Here is a 16,385-nt window from a genome sequence, read left to right as displayed (position 1 = left end):
TTGTGGGGAAGAGGATAAAAAGGCACTAGGGCCCCCATCGTAGGCGATGCCATGCCCTCTGGGGTGTGAGGCTGGGTGGCAGGTGCACATACATGGACAGCCTTGGGGGAGAGGCCCAGGTAGGAATATGCTAAGTGGCTACATAGGACAGTACTCTCTCCCTGACCCATGTGGATAGCCCTTAGTCGGCTAAAGACCTGACTACCCCCTCCCATCACCTCCCTCTCCAGCTCCAGGGAGCCAGTGACACTCAGGGCCAGCTAGGAGGGAAGTTCTCTGGGTGGGGTCACAGCCTTCCCGCTAATCTGTCAGGAAGGGCGGGTCATATTCTAGGAATTTCCCCTCAAGTGCTCTGAAGGCCAAGCTGGCCACCTGCAGAGGACAGAGGACTGGGGAGGGAAGCGCAGCACGTGGAGTTGTGGGGAGGGGGTCTTAGTCAGGGGCAGGCATGCACTGGACAGAAGGTACGGACAGAGGCGATCTGACTTCAGTGGCACCCTCTGCGCAGCCCGGTTCCAAGCCCTTTATGGAGACCGATAGACTTAATTCTCCCAGCGGCATCTGAGGTGGGTTTGATTTGCAGACCTCCTTACAAGAGAGGGAAGTGAAGCCCAAATATGGTGACTAAAGGACGCATGGCTAATAAAGCATAGGAGCGGGGATTTGAATCCAGGTGGTCTGGCTCCGGAGTCCACTCCAATAAGAGATCAGGACCACAAACACGTCCTCCTCCTCCAAACCCAAGAATGCTGGTGGGGGTGGGGGTGGGGGTGGGGGGGCAGCTCCACACAGAGGGGTTGGAGCAGCCAAGTGGAGGGGCTGCCAGCCCCTTGTTGTTTGTGTTTGATCCTTTCCATGGGTTGCCAGGGTGACCTGGTCTCACTGTGTCCCTCCTGTGAGGGGGAGCTCACTCTTCTGTTCTTAAGGGCCAATTGTGGAGGATCAGTGCAACACAAAATATACGACACTGTCCTGTCCTGGGCTCTGTGCTGACAGTGGCGGCGCACCGTGAGAGAGATGTGAGTCCTGGCCTGCTGTGTGACCTCAGGAAGTTGTTGGCTATCTCTGGGCCTCAGTTCTACAATCATAAGATGGAGATCGGGTTTGTGAGCTTCAGGTTGAAGTGAGGAGTCGTAACTGAAGAAAAGGCATTTGGACGGGAGGTTGAAGGGACAGTGAGTGACAGGGGCTCCAGAGAGAAGGGAAGAGAGGCTCTGGCCTGTACCCAGATGCTGACCTTCCTTCTGCTGGTTTGACAGGATGTAGGGAAACCTTGTGCCCCCACGGAGGAAGCACTCGCTTTCCCCGATCTCTGCATGGTATGTTTGGGTAGGTGGGACTGGCTGTCACTTGAAGGGGTGACCAGAAAGAGGCTGGCCCAGGAAAGAGACACCAATGGATCCTGCTTGGGCTACCTGGGTGCTGAGTTCAACATCTGCCTCTTCTAGGAGGCCCTCATAGTTACCTCCCCCAAACTCAGACTCCTTTTGTGCCCCTCCCTCCCCCCGCCCCCACCCGCCCAGGTTTCCAGACTTCCCTTTGCCTAGTTGAGTGTCTGACACTGTGGTCTGACAGAGTTCCCTACAGACTGAGGGATGGTAGTTTGCCTAGGTCAGCACCCAGCTTGGTTCCTGGGCCAGCTGGGAAGGCCAACTATGGGGGGGGGCACCTCCAGGGTTGGTGTGAGTTCATGTAGATGTAGGGTAAAGAAGTGCCCAGCCCCCTTCCCCCCCCCCAAAAAAAAAAAAGTGTCCAGCAGCTAGCACTCAGCAAACAGTGGCCCAGGGAGTCAGTGTGGAGCCGATGGAGCTGACCCTCTTCAGGGCAGGATGCCCTTAGAGAAAAACCGCACCTCAGTGCCCCAGCTTCCCAGGCCCTGGTGGCTGGCTCCCCCTGGTGGTCATGACAGAAAGCACCCTTCCCTCCAGCGCTTTTAGAGAGCAGCTCCACCCTGCTGCTTTCCGGCTTCAGGCTCCACTGTAGGCTCTGTTTCTGAATGTGGCCCCGGGACACCCATGGTTGAATGAGGAGGGACTGCGCCAGCTGGTGGAGTGGGGATAGAGGATGCAGGCAATGGCATAGGGGTGGGAGGTATCAAATGCAGTTGAGACGGGTCCCTGAGGCAGGCTCCCTGTAACTAGCTGAGCCTCAGGGACTGTTAGGAGTGCGCGGCGTAACTGTGTAATAGATATACAAATCACACCCATGTAGGAGGCTTTATAGGGAGGGGGCATACAGAGGTGGTCTCTGGGGAGATGCGAGGAAGAAGAGGATGGAGGGTGGGGTGAGCCCCCTTTTAATAAACGACGTGGCGCATGCGCAGAAAGTGCACAGGTAACTTATGGGGACCAGGATCCTGGCGGTGGCGTGCTTCTGAGGGTGGTCCTGAGGTTTCCTGTTTCCCATGGTCCTCAGGGCCTTTGGGATGGCTTGTACCGTTGCCTAATTACTAACAGGGACTATAGGGGAAACTCAGCCCACTTCCCAGCATTTCCTCCAGGCCTGGGAGTGTGGATTCTAGACAGGGCTTCTGGGCCTCTCTGTGAGCCACTTACACCATGTGGCAAAGCAGCAAAATGCAGGGTGGTAGCTGTGCCTCTTTGCTGCTCTGGAGAGGCCTGACCATCTCTGTGTGACCCCCAGCTCATTCCCCGCCCGTCTACAGGCCTCCCACTGTGGAGCTGGCCCAGCGACACTCCCCGCCCATGGTCAGGTCACGTGATGTTCGCACTCTCTTCCAGGTGGGGACTTCTGGGGAGGATGATGACTGTCCAGGTGCTGCGGCAGATGGTATACTTCCTCCTGGGTCTGCTCTGTCTAGCTCAAGGTAGGTTTTCTTGGGGCCCTGGGCCTGGGACTGATGTGACTTTGTTTAATACCTCCATGTCTGTGTGCGGGCTCTCTGGATAAGGGGTGGGTCTACAGAGCACGGCTTAGCTGGTTTGAGGGCATCTTGGGGGAAACAGAAAGGCACCTCTTTCTTCCGAGGTGCAGGCTGACAGAAAACAGCTTGAGATGTGGATATCGGAGTGGGTGACAGCCCCTCTGTCCCTTGCAGGGTGCTTTCTTGGACAGTGCACACCTGTGCAACAGTCTATGCCAATTATGATCTCATTAAGTAATTTCTATTAAACTTTTGGGTTTTTGGGGTTTTTTTTTTTTTTTTTTTTTTTTTTGCTTTGAAACCATTCTTTATTTTCAGTTTTATTTTTCCATATTTTGGTGTGGAAAACAGTAATTTTTGAGCAAGATAGATATATTACTGCAGACCCTTGAAGTACAGAGCTTTGGAGTGTGTGTGAGTCCCATGTCCTTGCTCATGACTGGTCCCATATAATATATCCTCTGCCTCCTCAGGCGTCCACGGTGGCAGTCCCCGAGAAGACTTCCGCTTCTGTGGCCAGCGGAACCAGACGCAACAGAGCAGCCTCCATTACAACCAATCTTCGAAGCTGCACATCTCTGTGTGGAACACGGAGACGGCCCTCACCATCCATGCCCCCTTCCCTGTGGCTCCAGAGGCTTCCCCCTGGTACCAGTTCCCAGAGCCTAGAGGAGTCTATCACTTCTGCCTCTACTGGAGCCGCCACACCGGGAGGCTCCACCTGCGCTATGGCAAGCACGATTACCTGCTGAGTAACCAAGCCTCCAGCCTCTTCTGCTTCCGGAAACAGGAGGAGAGCCTGAAGCAAGGGCCCCCATTGTTTGCCACTTCCATCAGCTCCTGGCAGAGCCCCCAGAACACCAGCCTGCCTGGGGCTGCCAGCTTCACCTTCTCCTTTCACAGTAAGGCTGGAGGAACAGATGGGTGGAGGGTGTGAGGCGCAGAAGGCAGTGGAAAGCCCGCTGAGGACGACCTGGGTTAAGATGGCAGCTGTGGTCCCCAAACCTGGGTATCCTCTGGGGGGGGAGGAGAAGGGCGGGGGGGGGGGGAGACATGAAAGATGTCTGAGGAGGGGAGGAGTGGGATCCAAGCAGAACTTCTGGAAGCTCTGGGAAAACAGTGGTGAGTGAAGGAAGGTAGAAGTGGGTGGCAGATGACATTGGAGAGATTCTATATCAGCCCTGCTGCACACGCTCTGGACCGTTTGTCCCTGTTATGAGCTAAGATCTTTGTGATGGTCACAGCTTCTCTTCGGCCATTAGGAGAGTACCTTGGTTACCTTTCCTTTCTATGATAAAATACTCCGACAAAAGCAACTTAGGGAGAAACCGTTTCCTTTGGCTCACAGTTCTAGGGTATGCAGTCCATGGTGGGGGGGTGGGGGGAGGTGCGTATGGGTGGGGGGGGCAGGGGAGGTCCTGGCAGCTGGTGCTTGAGGCAGCTGGTCATTTGCATCCGCATTCAGAAAGCAGACTGTGATGAATACACCTGTTCAGCCCGCTTCCCTCCTGTTTACAGAGCCTAGGACCAAGCCTAGGGGATGACCTTTCTGTGCTCAGGTGCAGCAGGCCCTAGGAGACACAGCCCTGCCTAGCTGGCTTCATGTCTCAGTGACCTGTGGTCTCCTCCACCTCTTGTGCCCTTGGCCCCCTCTTCTGTAAAGGGGATAAAAGCGTGGAGTATTAGTTGCATAGGGCTGTGGTGTGTGGCTGGCCGTTGCTCTCGGTGGCTACCTCAAGCAGTCTGTTGCCTTCTCAGATGCCTCGCACAAGGTCTCCCACAACGCATCTGTGGACATGTGTGATCTCAAGAAGGAATTGCAGCTGCTCAGCAGGTTCCTCCAGCACCCTCAGAAGGCCTCCAGGCGGCCCACAGCAGCACTCATCAGCCAGTGAGTGAGGATTACTGTCCTAGGGCCTGGTGGAAGAGCTACCCAAGGTGGGGGAAAGCTGGGAAACCTTTCCTGAGCATGGACCTTACCCCCATTGAATCCTTCTGGCTTATAAGTAAAGACAGATACCAACACATACCCAGGCAGTGCCCAGCCTTTTCTCTGCAAGAGATGCCATCTGGAGTCTGGCACATTCAATCTCTGAGAGAGGCTGGGATCAGGCACAAGTGGGTCAGAGTCATGGGCTAGGTTCCAGAACATTCTCCCTCACTGCCACTCTCCTCCATCTCCATAACCAGATGCCTGTGTCCTTTGTCCTTTGGCCCCCTCTCCTCTCTGTCCCTGCCTATCCTATGTACCCAGACCACCCCTCTGCCCTTCCCTCTGTCACCTACCATGCTCTCCCCCACAATAGGCAGTTAGAGAGCCTGGAGTCAAAGCTGACCTCTGTGAACTTCCTGGGAGACACACTATCCTTTGAGGAAGACCGAGTCAATGCCACAGTGTGGAAGCTGCCACCCACAGTTGGCCTAGAGGATCTTCAAATCCACTCCCACCAGGAGGTCGGGTGACCCAGGGTGGGGTGGGCTAGAAGGGCAGGTGGGAGTGCTCCATACCACACAGGAGCACCCCTTGGCTCTCCCTGGGTCCAGGGACAATCTACAGCCCCCCGGGGTGAGCGGGTGTCTGAAGACCCAGATTGTAAGGCTCCGTTGAGGACCTCTTAGCCTAAGCACCTGCCACCTGATTCCCTGACCTCTTATGGGGCGGCCCAGAGCACAGTGTTTTTGAAGGGGGTTGTTTGCTGCAAGGGGGGACCTGGGGCATATGCTGTGCCAGGTACTGAGGGTCTCTGACTTGCAGGAGGAACGGAGTGAGGTCCAGGCGTACTCAGTGCTGCTGCCCCGGGCACTATTCCAGCAGACCAGAGGCCGTCGCCGGGATATGGCCAAGAGGCTCCTGGTAGTAGACTTTAGCAGCCAAGCCTTGTTCCAGGTATGGAGTCTCCCCTCACCTGCCCCTCCAGGACACCCCCCACTCCCTCCCCCCCCCCATCTTGCTATCACTATCTATATCGCTATAGTGGGAATGACCCATGAGGCTCTCAGAGCAAAGTGCTATGAGTGACAGTCACCTAGAGAGAGCGGGCAGAAGCCTTCTTAGCATTTCTTCTCAGCTTTAAACCTCCAACCTGTCCCCTCAATGTCATATATCTAGGACAAGAATTCCAGCCCAGTCTTGGGTGAGAAGGTCTTGGGCATTGTTGTACAGAACACCAAAGTTACCAACCTGTCGGACCCCGTGGTGCTCACCTTCCAGCACCAGCCACAGCCGGTAAGTGTGAGGCAGGCAGGCACAGGGCATGAGTCCCTTCTTCCCGCTGGGTCCTGTGTCTGCTTCCCATCTCTCTCAACTCACTTGTATTTGATGGAAAGGTTGCCCGACGGCAGGACCCAACAGCTGGGTCCCAGGTTGGGGTGGGGGTGGGTGGAGACTGTAAGGCGGGTAGTGAAAAGAATATAAAGGGTGGGCCTTAGAAGGAATGAAAGGTAAAACTGTGTCGGGAATACTGGGGGTGGGCTGTAGAGGCAACATGGAAGACGAGGAGAGAGAACACAGAGGGCGGGCTGTAGAGAAAACATGGGAGTTGGCTGTGGAGGGAGGACAGAGGGTAAGTTATGGCATGCTTCTGCCTCCTGTCCCCGCAGAAGAACGTGACTCTGCAGTGTGTGTTCTGGGTTGAAGACCTGGCGTGTGAGTATGGTGGGGGTGTCTAGGGGGAACAAGTATCTGGAGGAGACCTGGAGTTCTGTCGGGGTCGCAGAGATGAAGATTCCCCAGGGGATGGATTTCTGGAGAAGACGGGCTTGGAGGACAGAGTGATGGAGGCCAGGGGTTTGCTGGTGGAACCAAAGTCTACAGGAAGGAATGGCCCAGTCTTGTGTTGAGGGCGTGGTGTGGGGGTCTTGAGGGCTGGGGTGGACCGGAGTCCCGCACTTTCCCCTCAGCAAACAGCCCCGGGAGCTGGAGCAGTGCAGGCTGCGAGACCGTCAGCAGAGACACGCAGACATCCTGTCTGTGCAACCATCTGACCTACTTCGCAGTGCTGATGGTAGGCGTCTTCCCCCACCCCCCACCTCACCCCCCATGACTCCCTTGCAGTCCGGCTGCAGGCCAAGCTCATGTCCTGTGTTATGTACTTGGAACCTGTTGGCTCGTTTAATCTCAAATAACCCGCCAAGGTAGCGCCTACTGTCATCCTACTTCAGAGGAAGCGGAGGCCAGATGACATAGCTAAGGCTGCCCAGGTCATTAAGCGCTGACCTGTAAAGCCTTTCTTCGTTCTTTGGTCTCAAGTTTTGGTGTGTGATGAACAGGTCGATTCCTACTCCCAGCCCACGAGCCTGGTCCAGAAAACTATTTCTAGTAAGCCCCCAACTGGAAGCCACTAAGATGAGCTCTCGCATTCCCTAAATCTCAGAAGCTTTATGGCCATGATCTCATGCTCCCAGAATCCCTTGGTGTGGGAATCTGGGGAGCTTATCTCTGTGTGGAACAAGGAGTCTTCTTGGCTGACAAAGCGGCTATATCCTGACAAACCCACCTTGAGAGGAAAACATGCTAGTCCTAAAATACACAGACTGTGCCCAACACCAGCTCTTCGGAGCACACACACACAGAGCAAGCGTCTCCCGGGCCACAAGGGCTCAGGCAGCTTCTGTGGTCCCAGGGCATTTTAAATTCTGAGCACAGCTTCCCGTTGCCAACTGGCGCCTGAGTGCATTGTCGAGTGGACAATCCCCAGCTAAAGCTGCCTCAGCTAGAGCTTTGTATGGCTCAGGCTGAGCCAGAGCACGCTCCTTGGATGAGGGTTCCTGTTCTTTGTGAGTCAGAGACTGCCTGGAACCAGGAGGAAGTCACAGGGGGCATTGATGTGGAAGGGACTTGCTAGCTCCCAGCTGCCCGGGAGCACATGCTAGGCATTGAGAAAGGGAGCATGCTGAGACGGCTAGCTACTCTGTCCCCACTCAGGTGTCATCCATGGAGGTAGAAACCATTCACAAACACTACCTCACGCTCCTGTCCTACGTGGGCTGTGTCATCTCTGCTCTGGCGTGTATCTTCACCATTGCTGCCTACTTCTGCTTCAGGTAGGCCGGAGGAAGGAGGGTGGACCCATTTTTATCCCTGTAGGCTAGGACTCCTGCCATGCAGGCTTGCTTCCCCTAAAATATACGCATCGTTGGGAAGCTGTGGGTGAGCTATCTGCTGACCACCTCACCCTGGCTGCTGGATACCAACACTGACATTAGTTAAATCCAGCATTAGCACTGAGGTTCTGCGGATCAAAACCCAAACTGCAGGGCACCCAGGCTAACAACACAATGGAGATGGAAAGGGAGTGAGGCGACTTCTCATGGGGTATCTACACGCGACACACTGTCCAGAGACCGTACCAGACTTTGAGACCTCACAGTGAGGGAGTGGCAGAGGTGGTCCAATTGTCAGTTTGATGCAGCCTACATTAAAGTCAGTTAGGCCTGGGCCTGCCCGAGTGGAGGAGAGATGGCCTTGACTCTAGGAGATACCCAACAGGCCTTCAGTTGCCCTGAAGCAGGAGGAGGGGTAGGCCTGGGTACAGGTGTGTCATAAGCAGGTGATTCGTGACCAGGTGTGTCTGCAGCTGCACGCCTAGGCTGAGCAGGTGCTTTCTGAGGATGGACAGTGATTGGCTTTGGGGAGGCTGAGGTGGGCAGAGCACTATGCGCAGGGGCAGGAGCAGGGGGCTAGTAGGAAATCCATGCTTCCTGCACCGGACACTTTGCCGGGTCTATCCTCATTCACACTGTGTAGAGAAGAAGGCAGCCTGAGGTGGACTGGACCATGCCAGGGCGATACCAGATAGAAGAGTGAGTCGAGGATGGTTATGGTGGGGCCCATGTCTTTGGCAGCAACTCTGGAGCTCTTTAGAATCCCAGCATACAGGTGCACACTATGCAGCTGGGCAGATGTCTACATGGACTCATAGCCACATGGGCACACATCCATGGAGCAGACATGGAAGGCTTCCTGGAGGAGGGGGATAGGGACGGGAAAAAAAAAAAGGACAATGAGGAGGGAGAATAGAACAGCACCATGCCCTGTTCCTGCACTGGCCCACCACCACATGCTCTCCCTGTAGGAGGAAGTCACGTGACTACACCATCAAAGTGCACATGAACCTGCTGCTGGCAGTCTTCCTGCTGGACGTGAGCTTCCTGCTCAGTGAGCCTGTGGCACTGACGGGCTCTGAAGCAGCCTGTCGCTTCAGTGCCATTTTCCTGCACTTCTCCCTGCTTGCCTGCCTCTCCTGGATGGGCCTCGAGGGCTACAACCTCTACCGACTGGTGGTAGAGGTCTTCGGAACCTATGTCCCTGGCTATCTGCTCAAACTGAGCATCGTGGGCTGGGGTAAGTGGCAGGGGTGAGGGGACCCCAGAAACCACTGACTCACCCACTGCCCACTAGGCCTCAGGGCAAGCACAGACAACAGGTTCTGCCCTCCTCAGTTAGGGAGATGAACCAATTCCTCCACAGGGACTGGGGGCACTTAACGCTAGCATCAGAGACTCCCCACAAACCTGCGTGACAGAGTCTCTATGGCTTTGGCATTTGTTCTTGGCTGGTGACAACTTACTTCACCTGTGACCCACACTACTCAAGTCAGACTGGGGCCCAGAATTTCCTACCATGGGTCCTTTTGGACATTGCAGACACCTTGACCTCTCCATACCCCGACCCCACTTGCTGGTCTTCCGGTGTGCCTGTCATTCACTTTCTGCCCAGGATTTACAGCCCAAGTTCCTGCTGTCCTCCTACTGCCACCTCATCAGTTCTGTCATCTTCTTTTTTTTAAATTTAATTTAATTTTAATTTTAATTTATGTGCATTGGTGTGAAGGTGTCAGATATGGGAGTCACAGATAGTTGTGAGCCACCATGTGGTTGCTGGGAATTGAACCCAGGTCCTTTGGAAGAGCAGGCAGTGCTCCTAACCACTGAGCCATCTCTCCAGCGCCTCCGTCATCTTCTTATCTTTCCTATTTGATCATGCTTCAACAGCGGACCACAGGCCTTTTCTCTTGGGAGAGCCAGGAAGAGATAGGGAAAAGTTGAAAGAGAGCCTACTCAGGTCCCATGGGAACAGAGAAAATGGATTCGGAGGGTGGAGCCTGAGCTTCTGTTTGCTGTCTGCAGGTTTTCCTGTCTTCCTGGTCACTCTGGTGGCACTGGTCGATGTGAATAACTATGGCCCCATCATCCTGGCTGTGCGCCGGACTCCAGAGAGTGTCGTGTACCCCTCCATGTGAGTGGCTGTGGCAGGGGCAGGGCTGTGGGCCTTGAGGGATGGCCAGGGACAGCAACCTTAACTGGCCGGCCTGGCTAGGAGGCTATGGGCTCCAGCATGCTACAGGAATGGGCTGGGCAGTGGCCGGAGCCCAGGGTTAAGGACCAGAGGGATGAGTGTTGGGTCACATGGCCTCCCATCAGGTTTCTTTACCATCTGAGGCAGATGCAGGCCTGTGGCCCAGAGGGACTCAACTCTTGACCACATGGTGGTTAGCACATGACTCAGCTGGTGTGGAGGCTGGGGGGGGGCGCAGTCAAGATGAACCCTCTGTCACCTTTCTAACTTATGTCAGCTGTCAGAGGACATGCTGAAACTAGATCTGAAGCCACGGTGCTTGAGCACCAGACCAGGGAGGACCACTTGCCACTGGCTCTGTGTTGATGACATTTCCCCGCCTACCCTGGGCCTGGTGGCTTTGCCTCAACCTTGTACTGTCAAGAATATGGTTTCCGTAACACTTTCCTTTAAATCATCTGACTAGGTAACTCAATGTGTCTTTTTTTTTTTTTTTTTTTTTTTATGACAGGGTTTCTCTTATAGGCCTAGCTGTCCTGGACTTGATTTGTAGACCAGGCTAGCCTCAAATCCATGGAGATCTGCCTGCCTCTGCCTCCCGAGTGCTGAGATTAAAAGCAGGTACCACCATGCCCGGCTTCAATACATCTTTCAAAATGACACCAAAGAAGGCTCAGTGGTTGAGAGTGCACACTGCTCTTGCAGAGGACCTGAGTTCGGGTCCCAGCACTCTCATCAGACAGCTCAGAACAACCTGTCACTCCAGTTTCTAAATGTCTGACAGCTCTGGTCGCTATGGCCTCTGTGTGCACCAGCATTCGTGTGCACGTACCCACATAGAGACACATACATATAATTTAAAATAATGAAAATAAGCCAGGTGTGGTGGCGCTCGCCTTTAATCCCAGCACTCGGGAGGCAGAGGCAGGAGGATCGCTATGAGTTTGGGGCCAGCCGGGTCTACAAAGTGAGTCTAGGACATCCAAGGCTACACAGAGAAACCCTGTCTTGAAAAAAACAAAAACAAAAAACCCCAAAATAATGAAAATAAATATATTTTAAAACCTAACAAATTTTAAAATGCCAAGAAGACTGTAAACAGAAAGCCAGCGGTACTTGTAAACAACGAGCAGTCCCAACACCCAGCCCAGCACCCTCCAGGGCCCTGCTGCTCCCACTCCTGAGCTGAGCCGAACCTCCCACTCTTGCCAGGTGCTGGATCCGTGACTCCCTGGTTAGCTATGTCACTAACCTGGGCCTCTTCAGCCTGGTGTTCCTGTTCAACATGGCCATGCTGGCCACCATGGTGGTGCAGATCCTGCGGCTTCGCCCACACAGCCAGCAGTGGCCCCACGTGCTCACTCTGCTGGGCCTCAGCCTGGTCCTTGGCCTTCCCTGGGCCTTGATCTTCTTTTCCTTTGCTTCTGGTACCTTCCAGCTTGTCATCCTCTACCTCTTCAGCATCATGACTTCGTTCCAAGGTAGGTATGGTGAGAGCCCTGCCCCTACCCAGCAGCCTTTGCTCCTCCAGCTGGCAGGCTGTCCACATGCTGAGCAAAGGGAAGAGGTGTCCAGGGAACCCCAAATACTCCCTTCTCTGGGCCCCAGTTGTCTCATTCTAAAATGACTACATCCAGGCCACATGCAGGTCAAGCCTTTGTTGGGCACTTAGGCCCTAGAGAGGCCCCTAAAGCACGAGCTGCCCCCTCAGTTCTTATGAGGCAGACAGTGTGCTCAAGAAAGCGTGCAGCCAGCCAAGGAGACTCAGAAAGCAGGAGAGTCGTGATAGGGCATTGACAAGTGTGGTACCCAGGCTGGCATGGACAGTGCAGTGTCAGAGTCGCCGGAAGCTTTGTTGGGAAGGCAAACTGTGGCCCACTCAGACCCACTGGTCCTTTCTGCATCGTAACAGGATGCCCAGGGCATCCTGCCTATGGCACCAGTTGGGGAGCTCTGGCACAGCAGCAGCAGCAGCAGCAACGAGCAGGTCAGGGGAGAGGTGAAAGCAAAGGCCCTGTGGTTAGAACAAGTATTGGAAGGCGGAGGAGGGGGACTGTGGCCAAAGGTCACCTAGTGAGGGCTGGAGGCAGGATCCTCGAGGCCCCAGCTTGAGATCAGTGGGGTCCACACCCCTCTACCCCATGCCTTCCAAACTTAGACGCACAGACCTATACACCTCTGCACTTGGTTTTCGCTGACTGAGCAGGGGCCATGTGGCCACATCAGAATCAATGGAGTCACCGTGGAATGGAATGCGGTGAGGGAATTAATTTGTTTTTGGCATCTCCATCTTGTCCCCATGAGGCACAGGAACCTAGACTTCTAAGTCAGGCCGATACTCGAACCCCTGATATGCCCCAGTGTAATGAATCATTTCAAGGGGCTCCAGGGCCCTGAGCAGATGGCTGGACTCTGGGAGCAGAGGGACTCAGAGAGGGGAACAGAGGCCAGACAGGGTCTTGCCACCTGGTGATCTACGTGTCTCACTGCCCACAGGCTTCCTCATCTTCCTGTGGTACTGGTCCATGCGGTTCCAGGCCCAAGGCGGTCCCTCCCCTCTGAAGAGCAACTCGGACAGCGTCAAGCTCCCCATCAGCTCCGGCAGCACCTCTTCCAGCCGCATCTAGGCCACCGCCCCACCTCCTCTCGGGAGGACACATGCACGGCGTCCGTCCGCTCACATTGTCTGTGGCCCGGTGCTGTGCCCAGCCTTGGGTAGTGGCACGTTTAGAGAAGGCCCTGGTCCTAGGAGGGGTAGGGTTGTTGCTCTGATAGGTAGATACCTAGCTGGCCTTAGAGGACCACTCTGGTCCCCAAAGGGCTCACAAGCACACCGCCATTCTCTCTGTGGGACTGACCCCACAGCTGTTTCAGTCTGGAGCTGAGGCCTTGTGTTTCTAGCCACCTCTGGGCCCACCTGCTGCGTGTTAAGACTTGAAGGATCAAAGCAGGGTCTAGGTTAGATCTTGGAAGAGGCTGATACATCCTGCCTGAGACACGGCTGCCTTGGCTCTTGCCGCTCTGTCCCTGTGGTCACTGCGCAGCACTCCGCCTGTCTCTGGCTTTTGATCCTGAGGGTGGCACTGAGGGTAGATGGGTTGGGAGAAGCCTTGGAGGCGGAACCCCTCAGGAGGTGAGAACCTCCCCCCACCCCACCTGCCTGCTGGCCCTTTTCTTCATTCCCCACTCCCCTTCTCCTCTGTGGTACCCTAGACCTCCACCTGCAGCCTGGGGTCCCAGGCCAATGCTGTGATTTGGGGAAACAGTTCCCAGGAGTCTCCTGGTACCTGCTATAAACGTCTGACTGCTGTATGGGCCTTGGTTCCTGGGCTGGACCAGGCTCAACTAGGTGAGCCTGTCTCCAAGCTACCTTTGCTCACGCCTCAGAGGGGAGCTCCACCTTTCCCGAAGCCTCCCTCCAGCAAGAACTGTGGGATATGGAGCTTTTTTTCAACCCAACATTCTGAAGACCAAGAGAGCCCCCTTTCTGGTGACACTGGACAAGCTTGAGGTTGAGGGGTGGTCTTCATGTCACCGCAGATGGCTCTGAGGACACTGGGTTGCCTATCGTGGTGAATTCTGTCCTATTAACACGTACTGGACATACATCAGCTTGTGCCAGGTGATAAGAACACAGATCACCAGACCTGGCAGTGGTTGCTGACAGCTCTCATCATGTCCTGGAGCTTCAAGTACAGGCTGGGAATCCAGGAGGACTTCCTGCAGGAGGCGGCATTCCATCTTGACCTCAGCCTTCAACTTGGAGAGGATGCTCTTTTTAAATACCAGTTCATTTGTCTTTTGATATTAAAGCTCTTTGTAGAGAGATTGGAAACTGTAGGAGATTGTTGGGAAGGAAAATAAAAATCAGCTGTTATATGATGCCATGGCAAAGCATACAGTTTAGAGAATTTCTATTTTTTTTTCTATTACTTCTGTTACTAGCGTTGCTGAGTCAGTATCTCAGGGGCAATCAGGAAACAGCAAAGAGGAGAGGGCAGTGTGGGAAAGAAGGCACCAGGGGATACTTTCTCAGGAAAATAGGAGAAATGATCAGCTGGTGTCTGCTTTGGGGTGCTGGCCAGAGGTGTGTCAGCGGTGCACTGGAGACCGTGACCGTCGGCTGCAGCAGGACACGGCTGGCATGGAGGAGAACCTGGGTAGCCACATCAGGTGCCTTTGGTGGAGAATCCAGACTGGCACATTTTGGCACCTGCAAAGCCTTTCCTAGCCAAAGAGGCTGCTCTTGAGAGCTGAGTATAAACTTTGGTCATGTGATATGGGGATCAGTTTGAACCACCACTCTGGAGCGGGGGGGTGGGGAGCTGGGGGGCGAGGAGGGGCCGGGCTGCAAAAATGAAATGACTCAGTTGTTCTCCCAGCTGTGTGCTTCCAGCCCACTCCTCCAATTTCTCCCACCCCTTCATGCGACACAGGTTAGACATGTCTCAGGTATCTGTCCCCTTAGGTTGGGTGTCATTGTCCCCATCTGTGTCCAAGTACAAAGAGGTATAAAAAGCAGGGTGTGGTGGCAACTGTAATTCCAGTACTTGAGATGCTGAGGCAGGAGGATTGAAAGTCCAAGGTCAGCCTGGGCTGTATAGTGAGGACTGTCAAGGAATGGAGGGAGGGAGGGAGGGAGGGACGGAGGGAGGGAGGGAGGGAGGGAGGGAGGGAAGAATTCCTTTGTCTTTGAAGTCTAAGATTAGCCTAGGTCCACATGCTCATACCCCACCTCCACCTCTCACTGCTCCAGGGGAAGCTGGGAGACTCTGGGGTAGACAAGGTGAGTGGGAAGGTATCTTGGCAGTTCTAGGTACACTGGCAGTTCCCACAGCATGAGATGGATGTGTCAGACTTGAGACCCTGCCTGGCCTTGGCATGTGGTGCCCTGCCCCCCCCCCCGGGGTTTTCAAACGGAACCTGGGAAGGGGTGTGTGAGTGGGATAGGACAGGAGACACAAGAAGCAGGAAGCATGTCTGGATTCTGATCAAACCTCGTTTATTGAAAACGTTCACAGGGTTTTTATAGGAAATCTCGGAGGGGCAAGGGCAGGGTTGCTGTGGATACCTAACTCTGAGACGCTCCAGCAGGTGTGTCTACTTTTACAGCTGCTATAATCACAGAAGGGGGAGAAATTCCAGAGTGAGAGGGAAGTTGTAAAAGATCTGGTTAGTCAGGAAAAACTTCCCGGAACTGTCTCTTGCAGGCAGCTGGCCTTTATCTGATTTTACCAGTAGTCTTTTTTTTTTTTAGTTTTAATTTATTTTATTATGTATACAATGTTCTGCCTGCATGTGTGATTCTCCACAAGATCTCATTATAGATGGCTATGAGCCACCATGTGGTTGCTGGGAATTGAATTCAGGACCTCTGGAAGAACAGACAGTGCTCTTAACCACTGAGCCATCTCTCCAGCCCCAATTTACCAGTAGTCTTATTGGAAAAGCTACTTTATAGCCAGAAAGGAGTAGCTCTTACTATGAGCTTGGGGGCCTTAAAATGACTGTCCCTCACAATGTGGGAGCCTCTGGTGCCATGTCTCTGTCCAATCTTCCTCCAAAACTTTGGTAGCCTCTGCTTCTGCTTTGGAGGTTTTGTTTGTTTGTTTGGTTTTGAGACAAGGTTTCTCTGTGTAGCCTTGGCTGTCCTGGACTTGCTTTGTAGACCAGGCTGGCCTCAAACTCACAGCGATCCGCCTGCCTCTGCCTCCTGAGTGCTGGGATTAAAGGCGTGCGCCACCACGCCTAGCCTGGAGTTCTTTTATCTGTCTGTCTGGTTGGTTGGTTGGTTTGGTTTTTGAGACAGGGTTTCTCTGTGTATCTCTGGCTGTCCTGGAACTCACTATGTAAACCAGGCTGGCCTGGAACTCACAAAGATCCACCTACCTCTGCCTCTTCAGTGCTGAGATTAAAGGTGTGTGCCATCAAGCCTGGCTTACTTTGGAGTTCTTAATTTCCAAGCATGAGGAAAGAACTAGACCTTCTCAAGCCCCTCTGCCTGAACAGTGACCTGGCTGGCCACCCAGCAGGATCCCAGTGCTCATAGGCCTCTAGGTCTCTGTGGGAGCATCTCTCTGAGCCCCATGAACTGACACACTCTCTCCCCCTCTCACAGGCAGAAAGCATACTCCCAAAAGTCCTCTTCCTGGGACCTCTGGCTTTGATGCTGGCTCAAATAAGGGGTTGGGGACCCTTAATGGC

The 16,385-nt window shown here is 54.2% G+C and overlaps 1 protein-coding gene across 6 annotated transcripts in view; it reads left to right on the top strand.

Moving 5' to 3' along the window:
* Positions 1–14,080, top strand: part of ADGRG1 (adhesion G protein-coupled receptor G1) — a 37,927-nt gene extending 23,847 nt beyond the window's left edge. For 5 of the 6 annotated variants that reach the window (XM_084755854.1, XM_084755853.1, XM_084755858.1 and 2 more), the window contains exons 2-14: positions 2,742–2,827; positions 3,358–3,786; positions 4,643–4,775; positions 5,191–5,338; positions 5,640–5,771; positions 5,994–6,110; positions 6,485–6,530; positions 6,785–6,888; positions 7,809–7,927; positions 8,959–9,227; positions 10,013–10,121; positions 11,394–11,662; positions 12,678–14,080. In XM_084755854.1, the coding sequence (XP_084611980.1) occupies positions 2,761–2,827; positions 3,358–3,786; positions 4,643–4,775; positions 5,191–5,338; positions 5,640–5,771; positions 5,994–6,110; positions 6,485–6,530; positions 6,785–6,888; positions 7,809–7,927; positions 8,959–9,227; positions 10,013–10,121; positions 11,394–11,662; positions 12,678–12,808 (2,073 nt within the window). In that variant the 5' untranslated portion in view covers positions 2,742–2,760 and the 3' untranslated portion in view covers positions 12,809–14,080. Of the gene's footprint in view, positions 1–407; positions 567–2,741; positions 2,828–3,357; positions 3,787–4,642; positions 4,776–5,190; positions 5,339–5,639; positions 5,772–5,993; positions 6,111–6,484; positions 6,531–6,784; positions 6,889–7,808; positions 7,928–8,958; positions 9,228–10,012; positions 10,122–11,393; positions 11,663–12,677 lie in introns of those variants that run through there. The other variant, XM_084755856.1, reaches the window with a different exon arrangement.
* The last annotated feature ends 2,305 nt before the right edge of the window (positions 14,081–16,385 follow it).

Source organism: Acomys minous (assembly GCF_964271855.1).
Source record: "Acomys minous genome assembly, chromosome: 14".
Taxonomy (NCBI): Eukaryota; Metazoa; Chordata; class Mammalia; order Rodentia; family Muridae; genus Acomys; species Acomys minous.
The sequence above is the reverse complement of the archived record's forward strand: the minus strand, read 5'-3'. Positions and strand labels throughout refer to the sequence as shown.